Here is an 11,663-nt window from a genome sequence, read left to right on the forward strand (position 1 = left end):
TTTACACTAATGGATTATAACGAATTTGAAATAAAAGTAAAAAATCTGAAATCTTTCATCTAATCGTTAGTCATCCAAAGACTAATAAAATATATATTTTCTTAATTCTGCTAATTTCTCAATCTTTCTATAATATCTAACTTCTATTCTTTTATAAAGCTTAGTATCAAATCTATTCATGTGGAAAAAAAAAATTAAAATCATATAGCTTCATCTTTTTGAGATGCAGAAACAATTTTTTAAAATTTAAAATTATTTTTTTAGTGTTTACTTTAATCAAACTAGTTTCTATTTAAAAAAAATAAAATTACAAAACTGTTTCTAAAATGCAAGCCAAACATGGCCTTAATTTTTGAAGTGCAGGCATTCAGATTGAGCTTATTCAAAGGGCGGCCTATCCAACAAAAACAAAAATAAAAAAGTGTAAAACTCGTTTGGAGGTAAAAGAATGTTAAAACAATCCATTGTTCAACTCTCCCCAATTAGTTACAAAATATCTTTCACCGTGTTACCTTTCTCCTATTCATTTTTTCTTCTCTTTATACAAATCTATTATAGTGAGCTTTTTCAATTCCATTAAAATATTACACAACTGTCCCACCTGGATACAGCTAGCATGTGGAGCCAGGGCAGATAACATGGTTCCATGAACTTTGTACATTTTTATGAAGTCGTATTGGAAATAAGTCGGACTTCGTATAGGTCCTTTTCTCCCTTCCCTACACCCACAAATTTATGAATGTTAGTTGAAAATTGCCTATCTTTGCCGGCCTGCAAAACATTTCTGTAAATCATGTAACAAGAGCATATAGAACTTACCAACTTCAGCTGTGATCCCCGGTCCAAAGAATGAAGTAAATTTTGCCTAAGAAACCATTGGAGTTTGATATGTCAGTATGGAATTATGCTTGCTGTTCACTACAATTAAGCATTTTAAAAGATGAACTTATATGACTGTCAAGACACAAACTTGCAGAAAGAATGTAACCATTGAGATGGAAGATCATAAGAAAAATAAGCGGAAGTGGTTCAGCACGCTATATGCACAAAATTATCTCTCACCTGTCTTCGTTCAAAATCTGACAACTGCAAAGCTTTTGCCTCAAACACCAAAACTAAACAGTATTTACCATCTTCAGTGACCTGGGGCATGGTTATTAACAACATAAGATGGCAGCAACCATCAGATAGAAAACTATCAAGTTAAATTTTCATTGAACATAACAATATTATTATTCAAGAAAATTTTGCTAGTAAATAGATTTGTGTTGTTTTACTTGAACTATTCAATTTTTTAAATCTATATTCCACTAAGCCATAGTGTGCGATTCAAAGAGAAACCTTAACAGGATGAAAGATCAAATAATATTGGGTAGTAACAAAAAAAATTATTATTTCATTCCTAAATCAAATTGGGTTCCCACTAAAAAAAATTAATGTAAATGACACCATCATTTAGCAAGAAGGGCAGCAAAATAGTTGGGAATATTTGCTATCTTATCAAATGATTCTTAGGACTTAAAGGTTCTTTAAAAACGAATTGTCATATGGACTGTCGGTGCCGGATTTCATAAAGGAAATTAATGGAATGGTTATTAAGCTAATTTTTTAAAATAAAATTAGCAAAAAGACAATTTCTTAAGGCAATATATGTTCAAAGATGCTGCCAACTATAAATGCTCAAAAGGCTCTCACACTGATGAAATTTAAGCAAGTTTGAGAAGCATACTTCTTCGCGAATCATTTGCAGAACAGGTGCACTCCTTCGGGGAATCCCTCCACCCTAGATAGAGAGAAAAAATTATGACATAGAAATTGAATCAATTATCTAATAAAATTCTTTAAGAAAAAAAAAAAAAATAGAACATTACAATTACATATCACTATATTATTTTCGATTCCATTTTGATTTGGTAATGCTTACATTTCTAGATAATGTTGAATCATGTGATTTATTCATCCATTCCATCTTTGAGCCTTCACTCAAAGAATAAAATACTTATCCTTGCTTCTTGCAAACAAGGCAGCAAAAGTGTCTTTTCTCATTTGGAAAGCAATTCTATGAGTGAAAATTCAGTGTAATGGTTATACGACATGTTGTATCACCTACCAATAATAAAACAATACATGGGAGGGTGAACCCCACATTGGCACAAGGCAGGCAGTACTCAAGTTCAAATAACATGGTAGTTTGTTTTCCTAGGCATATTATGTTCTCAATAAGAGAACTATCATTCAAAACGAAATCAGCTTCTACAACATAAAGCGAGAGAGTATACCTGACCATATTGAAAAATTCGTTTCAATGCCTCATCCAAATGTTGCTCATCCCCATAACGATATCGTGTAACATCATTCCTGACCTAATATACATAACAAAAATGTCATTCTTTATGAATAAATGAAACTACGTCAAGTAGAAAGTCTCCATCCATATGTACATGAGAGAAGACACTAATAAATTAAGTCAGCTTGTTAGTGCTACTCATCACGTGGTCAGGTTTGATTAATCAGCACATAAGACATGATACTTGGCGATTCTCTGTCCAGGCTCCAGACCAAAATAGCAGGTCCACATATGAAATGTAGTGGTACCTGATGCTGGGGCCTACTTTTATCGGTGCTATTACTCCAACATTCCCCTCTGTAAAGCAGTGATACACAGGCAGGCTTTATTTCTTTCTTTTTTCAATATTTTATTTTAATTTTGATAAGTAAAACACTCATGCAACTATATGGTGTGTGTGCACGTGTGCTTCTGCCAAATCTCTCAACTAAGGCCAAGTTTGGGAAGATCCAAAAAAGCCATAAAGTCAAAAAGTTACTCAAAAAGTTAAAAAGTTAACACTATTCATCAAAAGTCAACAATTACGGCTGCACAACTCCCAATTCAATTTTTTCCCTACAAATCAATTTTTACAATTTTTTATTACACATTTTTCAATAAAAAGTCAAAAAGTTAACCCAAACATCCATATTTTCAACCTCAATTTTTTAGTCCAAAAAGACAAAAAGTGCACTTTTTTAGTCTTCCCAAACTTGGCCTAATTTGTAACAACAATTCTTGTCCCACTATTCCAGTAAGTAAATCCAATACATTGCCATTATAACTAGACAAATGGAAAAGTATTACTATAAATATGGGCTTTTAAAGAAAAAAGTTAATCTCAAATCAAAAAGAAAAAGAAAAAGAAAAGAAAAAGGAAAAGAAAAAGAAAGAAGTTGATCCACTTAATAGGGAAAATATGTCCAACAATTATTCTTAAATGATATTTATGAGACAACTTTGGTAGATGCTACATTTGAGCAACCATCTATTCAACCAAGAAGCATTTAGTAGTGAAAAACAGTTACACCTAGAAGTGCACAAGCGAAGAGTAAAAAATGAAGGATAAAAAGTCACATTAAATGACATCATTTTGCATGACAACAATAATAATGATCATTCGGTTCCATAATTTGATAAGTAAATTTGTAGGAAAGGACAAAACAATTTGCAAGAAAAATGTTTTACTGAGATAATGAATACGGCTAACATCAATCATAGAATTATGAAAAGTACCTGCTTAAGAATTGGAGTGGCACATTTCTCCCGCAACATCTGGGCATTTGAATAAGTCAAACACGGCACTGGTTTTAGCTCTGCATACTGCAAAAAAGCAGAATCCTATACAATTACAATGATGCAGCAGACAATGAGCATTCCTTGATTGCAATCAACAAGTTTAAGAACTCCAGTGTATCACTTTTTCATACAGGAGGCATGGAACTAAATGATACAAAACAAATAAAGTAAAATTCCATAAAATATAACCAAGAACAAATGAAGCATAAGTATATCATCAAGAAGAGCAACCAAGAATAGAAGAAGTCACTGGTTAAATGGAGAAAGTACACTAATCAACTTCAGAAGTAGCCAGATTACTCCAGCTACTGCAGAAATAATATATGTGAAATGATTTTTCTTTGCAGAGCAGTTTTAATACTCCAAACATTTTGCTATTTCTATTAAAATTTCCAAATTTTGAACAAGACTTTGATGAATTTATGACCCTGATCTAGGCCGAAAAGTACCAAATTGAGGCCACTGAAGTTACATTTTTTGGCTTTCAATATTGTTTATTTAGTGGAGATGATGTGTTTTGTGCACTTGTACAGATTTGGCAGGTAACACGCAAATTCAATCAAAAAGTGCGCGAAAGCAGATTCTCCGAGTGAGAAGCGAAAAATCCGAGCCAGCCACCCCACCGCACGTGCGCTTGAGCGGCCCACCTAGGGATGCGTGCGCAGAATTTTGGGTCTGTTTTGTTGAGAATAAAAGAAAAAAAAAAAAAAAGACGCTAAGCGAGGGTTCGAAATATTACTTTGAAGAAAAGGGAGACTAGGGTTTTAAAGAGGGATTTCTTCCCAAGCTAAAAGGACAACTTCTATGGGGGTTTCTTCCTCATCCTCTTCCTCTTCCCACTCCTCCATAAGCGGCTAGTCTTCTTTTCTAGGGTTTTGATGAAACCCTAGCCATGTAACATGATTTTTCATAAGTTTTGATTGTGAATCAGTTTGAATCAATGTATGGATGATTTAGAAGTTTTTAATCATTGTTTTTTTCATCTGTTTAAGTATTTTACCTTTTGTGATTGTTTAATACTTTCCATACATTAGTTTTCTTTGTATTTGTATTCAAAGTACGAGACGAATCATGCTATGAGAGACGGGTTGTGTTGCTACTGTAATTTAGAGCAAATGCCGTATGCTACTTGGGATGACTCGTGCCTGTACGTTGAATGCAACAACTCTCTTGATCAATATTTTAAACTTGTAGTTGTGAAATATTGGGTATTTCAAACCGGATTACAATTGATAGCCGATGTTTAATCTCGTTTATATGGTTAGTGGCGAATTCTTTGCCCTAGGATTTTTTTCAAAAATTAATATCTCAAACCCTAACTTTAATTATCAATTTAATTTATCAATTTCATCTAATTTCTTTTTAGTCATAAAATCTTTTAATCAAAATTAATTTAGGAATTTAGCGATTAAATTAGTCTAATTTCACAATTGTCCCTGTGGATCGATACCTAGACTTGCCATTATTCTAAAAGAATTTGGTATAGTTTAGTGTTTAATTTTGGTGTATGTAACGTCCCATCTCTATTCAATTTTTACAGAAACAACACCAAAAACTTAAGTTTAATCTATAGCTGTATATCAAAACAGAATAAATATGTTATATTTGACCGCAGAAACATTTTTATAATGATGTGTTAAAATGTACCAAAACCTACCACTACACCTACTCCACCCACTTCACCTTCTCTCCACCTACTCCTCACCTACTCCTCACCTACTACACACTCACCATCTCCTATATATAGGAATCAATGTAAACACAACAATATATCAATCAATAATACATCATTTCTCTTTATACATTAAATTTCTACATGGTATCAGAGCAAGGTTAAGACCTTAGTATTTCTCGCTTCACCGGCGGGCGGCAACCTCGCCTTGGCCGCCCGCCGGACCTCAACCTATTCCACTGTCATCTCTATCACACCCATCACTAAATATACCTTATATTTTCCAGCCATAGCAGCTAATCGATGAACTTCAGGTCCATGCACATCAATGTGTCGATGGAGTTTTGTTTATCTGATCTTTTGGTGTTTCTCTTTCCTTGTAAAAATCAGGTAGTGGCCGGGCTTTGAAGCAGAAGCTTTGCCGCAATTTTCTAAGTTTTGTTCCTGCTTTCTCCTTTAATCTTGTCTGCGGCTGCACTTTTTGTGTGTCCTTAGCGTTGAATTTTTCTTCAAGCTTCTGTTTTCTCCTCGCTGCTCTTTCCTCCGTCCTCAAGCTGAAAGGAGTGGATAAAGTTGGTGACTGCAATTTGTTTCTGCACGAAGATCTTGTTGTTCTTCTTGGAGACGGTTCGGAGGACAGTGGCTGTGTACCAGGACCCTCTGAAACCCTCGTCTTCGAAGCTCAGCGAAGAGGTCGATGCTTTCCACAACGACGGTTGGTGGGAGGGTATTGTCACTGCCATTCTCCAAGATTCTAGATACTCTGTTTTCTTCAGAAGTTCCAGGGAGCAGATTGATTTTCCTGATTCCGATCTGCGCTTACACCGTGAGTGGGTCCACGGGATTTGGGTTCCCCCATTGGAACAACAACCTCCTCCTCCTCAAGAACAAGAATAAGCCCCGTCTTCTTAGTTTCATTTCAGGTTGTTGTGGACCGAAAATCATGGCTGCCTATGGAATTTCGGGGCATTTTTATTGGATTTTTATGGAGAACCATTTCTGATGATCCTTGTCATTGCATCTTCCATTGCTGTGTGGTTTATCTAGATCTGGACATGCTTTTCTTGAGCTGAATTCACTGCACAAACCCATCTCTCTCTTCTCTCTCTCGACAACACCAACCCCATTTTACTTTTCTTCTCTTATTTCTTTATTTTTTCTTTTACTTCCTTTACCACCACTCACCCATGTGACCCACTCTCCAACCATATATCTTTTGCAGGTGCACTACCCCCAACCTACATTCTCTTTCTCTGAAATCCCATCATCGTTTTTTTTTATTTATTTATTTATTTATTTATTTTATTTTATTTTAACCCCATCATCCTATTTTATCATCATCATTATGTCTCCACTACCCAACTTTCTTTATTTTATATATATATATATATTTTTTTTATTATAATATATTTCTCCATCAATATTTCATTATTATACAACTCGTTAGTGAGCATCACCCTTTTTTCATTATCTTATTATTATTTTTTATATTCCACCAAAAAAAAAAAAAAAAAAAAAATCACACCGATGTTTTTCATATGACCCATCCACAAATATTTTTATCTATTTTCTTTATCCATTGTTTTTCTTTTATTTTTATTCTTAAACAAAATAACAACACCACCAACATTCCACAAACTTGTCATTTCTTCATGCCGGGGATCAACCCCGATCACAATTTTACACCAAAAAAAAAAAAAAAAAAAAAACAATCAAACAAAACCAAAACAACCACATCCACAGGCGGGATTTTTTTTTTTTCTTCTCTACTCTGCCGCCGGTCTTTTCTTCTTGCCTCCGTCCTGGGCGGCCCTTGCCGATGTTGCCTCCGTGTTTCCTGCTCCACTGGGCACGATCACTACTCCCTGCTCCTCCACTGCAGCATATGGCGGCCCTCCAAATCGGAACATCACGGTGGCCTTCCGCTTCAGCTCCTTATTTTCCGCCTTTAGCACACTTATCTCTGCTCGCGCATCCTTATACATGCGTTGGAGCAGAGCCAGCTGGGCGTTTAACTGCTGCACCTCATTTGTCCTACTCTGCAGCCGGTGCGACAGGTTTGTGACCGCCGTCATGGTCTCCACACATGACTTCAAAGTATACTGATTGGCCTCAATATCAGTTTGCACCGCCATTTTTTGCTCCACCGACCGCATCGGAAAGTTCAACGGAGCAAAACCAGAGGCGCTTGGTTGAGGTTCACTGGCCACCGCACCAGTTATCTCTCTTGTTGACTCGTTGAGGTCGGGAAAGAGAGTGAGCAGACCACGGGACGAAGAGGCCATATTCTGGGTAGCTGAACGGGAAGACGAGGCCATGTTATGGGTTGCTGAGTGTTTCAGAGAAGGGTTGGTTACAGAATGGCAACAGAGTGTTCCAGAATCTCTTTCTCAGAAACGGAAGAGTTTTTTTCAAAGGATTTTCGGCGGTTTCAGACTGGTTTGCACAGCCTCCGCCTCAACCTTGGTTAAATAGCCGAGGCAGACACGCGCATCATGCGCCTCTCAGCGCTCGCCGACAACATGGGCGCTCCTTTTGATAGGCACGCCTTTTGATGGCACGCCTTTTTATGGATTGGGTACGCCTTTTGATGGCACGCCTTTTGAAAGATTGGGCACACCTTTTGAGGGTGCGACTTTTTAGGGATCCGACAAGACTCTGTAAACTGTCCCGACATTGATTCCGGTTAGCTCCTTCATGGGTCCGACAAGACTCTGTAAACTGTCCCGACATTGATTCCGGTTAGTTTCTACAAGGGTCCAGCAAGACCCCATAAACTGTCTTCTACATCGGTCTGCCATAACCATACAGTCTTCTACAACGGTCTGACACGACCATACAGTGTCTCCTATCCATTTTTTATTTTTCAGATTATTTTCTTGTTTTGTTAGTCTCTCCAAACTCAAGTTGGTTAGTTCCTATCCTCCTTGAGTTTGCGGGGGGCTGTTAAAATGTACCAAAACCTACCACTACACCTACTCCACCCACTTCACCTTCTCTCCACCTACTCCTCACCTACTACACACTCACCATCTCCTATATATAGGAATCAATGTAAACACAACAATATATCAATCAATAATACATCATTTCTCTTTATACATTAAATTTCTACACGATGACATAGTATAGACAGGTGCAACTGGGGCATCAGGCAGCATGCGCGAGTGCAACAAGACAAGACAAGCATACTTGAATTTTAGATACCGCTTCTGGAATTATTATACTTGTGAGAAATCATGTAATGTGTCCACGACATAATCCCAGTAGAAGCAAAAGTAAATTTCACCTTGAGAGCCATTCCAATTATGGCAAGAGGAAAGCCATATGTTAGCATTATTGCAGACCATTCAGATCCAGGGAGGATGTTGAAGTATGCCCCAAAACCATACCTGTGGAATGCAGACACATCAATGTTAACAATCAAGATACTGTTTGGAATATCAGGCATCATCAAAGGAAAATGTACTCACGAGAGGAGTGATACTCCAAGACTTAGTCCAATAACACCAAAAGAAACCTGCATACATTAGGTAACAACATTGTTTCAATACACAAACTGGGGTGATCTGCTTTGTGAAGCTCATTCATAAAAAGTGATTTTTATCAAGGAACCTTGAAAAATCTACAGTTATGAATGGTTCATGTAAGCTAATAAAAAATACTGTAATATATCATAGCCTCATAAGTAATTCCACTGGCCATAAGAACAGAACACTACTTTCCACTTGATGTAAACAGCCACTTGCGATCATAATCTAAGCATGCACTTAGTGGCACACAGAAATAAGGGATAAAAAGGGTTTAATTAGTTAGCATCTAGCATTCAAATTAATGTAGTGTATGCCACACATTAACTTTTCACAGAGTTACAGTCACAGATCCGATGCCAAAAGTAATAAGAAACCAACTTTTTTTTTATAAGCCTAGGTGAGGCAATTTTTTATCAGCAAGAAATATGCTCAAAATAAATCAACAGTTTTTTTTTAAACACTATCCCAAAAAAAGATATTTTACAGTTCTCAATATTCAGAGTAAGTAAAAAACCAACCCAGTTAATTGGCTCCCACTTCGAAATTATCTCCCAATTGAATCCAACATATAGCACTGTGCATTAATGTAGAGTAAGCCTGCATACAGATCCTTTAAAGGGCAAGAAAAAGCCCATAAAAGCAATACTTTCCTTCGACCCATAGCCATACCTCTTTACAAAATGGAAAGAAAAATATTTCTTAAAATAATTTTTTACCCAGAAACTCATCCACAATGATGTAACATTCTCATGTATGAAATTACAAGCCACAGGGAAGCATTTTATATTTTGTTTCAGAATGAGAGCATGTTTGTATGTAGCTACTCAAATGGGAAAGATTGCATTGATTATTTCAACTAGTCTGACCCGCCTATTAGGTGCTGTAAGCTGATAATCTTTGAGCCTCGAAAAAAAAAACTGATAATCTATAATCAAAATTCAAAAACATCCCTTCTACACTTTCAGGATAATCAACTTTTCCCATCTCACTTAAGTCATTTCTAGTCTTAAGGTGTAAACAGTAGTCGCAACAAACAGGGAACACGGAATCCCAATAAATATGTGTGTTGTGTGTGTGTGTATAAGCTATAAGTGGATTATTGTCCAAGCTACACCAGGCTATTGCCCAAGTGCATTATTGGGAATTGCTTTTCCATGGAAGCAACTGCAAAAATAAGGAGGTGCAAGTGAAAAATGTAGTCGTACTTGGACTAGAGAACAAACTCCACTTAGGTCACATCTAGCCCTTACTCAAATTTGAGTAAAAGCTTTATTTGATATGAACCACTTTAACGGACAAACTTCCATTTGATTAAACATTTGCGTCTCCCTTGATTTGGGTAAAATTTTGAGTAAAACTGAATTTGGTATAAGTTTGGGTCAAGAAGTGGAGGGTGTTTTGAGTGATTTGACCCAAATTTAAGATTGATACATATAGGTTTTGAGTCAAGGATTGAAGATGCAAGATCATTTTGAATTTATAGATATGTTTTTATATTTAAAAATTTTAATACTCCCCTTACGACGACTAAAATAAAAACAACACTATGAACTCAAATGTATCACTAACATAATATCATAATTCACACACAAACACAGAGAGAGAGAGAGAGAGAGCTATTCCAAATACAACACTATTCAATCAATTAGGTACAAAGATTCAGATACATACAAACACTCCCAAAACTTGAAACAAATAAGAAGCACAAAAATTAACCTAAACAACGAGAATCTCCAGAAGAAAGTTTTGCATTGAAACAGTATCGAAATATAAACCGTACCTTGGCCAAGGAGAACTCCTCGTCGGGGACAATTGAAAGGTCGGCGGAGGAAGGCTGAGTTGAATCGGCAGCTCTGGTGATGAAAACGTGCCTTAGACGGTGGTGGTAGGGTTTGATAAGAGAGTGGTCTTCACAGGTGAAGAAGCTCTGTCTAATGCGAGAATTGGGATGAGATGTGGAGGAAGGTCGATTTAGAGAGAGAAAATGGGGACCATTGAAGAGACCTAATCGATGCGAGCAGAGTATTGTAGCTCCGCCGCCACCGCCACCGCCATCGCCATATACAGTTGCTGCTTTGATCGCCATCGCTTCTTCTCACTTTGTCTGTCTCTCTGTCTCTCTCTAGAGTGTGGTTTCTCTCTGCCTATCTCTCTCTCTCTCTGTATATATATATCCATTGGAGAGTGAACGAGAGGCTGCAGTTTGAAGACCACACCAAGTGCTCTACTCTCATACGCCAAAATCCAGATGACGGGTATGTGTTCGGTATATATCAGTTAAATAATAATTTAAAATTTGAAATTATTCAGGTACGGTTGGGTCACCTTACGTTTTTAATTTTCTCTTTATATTTATAAAAATTTTAAAAATTAAAATAAAAATTTATTTGGTAAAATTTTTGATTTATAAATTAGTGGTCTCAGTTTATAAATTTGGCCAAAAAATAAAAACACAAAAAATATATTTCCATTTTGAGTTTTTTTTTTACCACCCAACACTAGTCACCACCCCCACCATTTTCCACCACCGTCTTTCGCCACTACCACCCACCCCCCATCACCACCTGCCACCACCACTCACCACCACCATCCACCTACCACCCACTCGCCACCACCACCCATCCCTCGCCGCCACTACCACCACCACCACCACCACCACCCACCTATCATCCACCCGCCACTACCATCCACCGCCCGCTACCATCGCCCGCCACCTACTTGCAACCACCACTCACCACCCACCTACCACCACCACCCACCTGCCACCCACCCACCCACCACCACCACCCACCACCACCACCACCGCCACCATCACCCACTACCACCACCACCA

The 11,663-nt window shown here is 37.2% G+C and overlaps 1 protein-coding gene across 2 annotated transcripts; it reads right to left on the minus strand.

Moving 5' to 3' along the window:
• Positions 1 to 414: 414 nt before the first annotated feature.
• LOC114295387 (uncharacterized) lies at positions 415 to 11,083 on the minus strand. Of its 2 annotated transcripts, none has more exons than XR_003640892.2 (9): positions 10,611 to 11,083; positions 8,771 to 8,817; positions 8,587 to 8,689; positions 3,563 to 3,649; positions 2,280 to 2,363; positions 1,696 to 1,783; positions 1,063 to 1,143; positions 820 to 865; positions 415 to 719 (listed from the first exon to the last, which is right to left on the minus strand). XR_003640892.2 is itself a non-coding variant. In XM_028239610.2 (9 exons), the coding sequence occupies exons 1-9, from the start codon at positions 10,914 to 10,916 to the stop codon at positions 664 to 666; spliced, it is 864 nt and encodes a 287-aa protein (XP_028095411.2). In that variant the 5' UTR covers positions 10,917 to 11,083; the 3' UTR covers positions 415 to 663. The 2 variants fall into 2 exon arrangements, 1 of the variants encoding a protein (XP_028095411.2); XM_028239610.2 differs by having other exon boundaries at positions 1,730 to 1,783.
• Between the last annotated feature and the right edge of the window lie 580 nt (positions 11,084 to 11,663).

The sequence above is a fragment of the Camellia sinensis genome, chromosome 4, assembly GCF_055761805.1.
Source record: "Camellia sinensis isolate YWXY chromosome 4, ASM5576180v1, whole genome shotgun sequence".
NCBI lineage: Eukaryota > Viridiplantae > Streptophyta > Magnoliopsida > Ericales > Theaceae > Camellia > Camellia sinensis.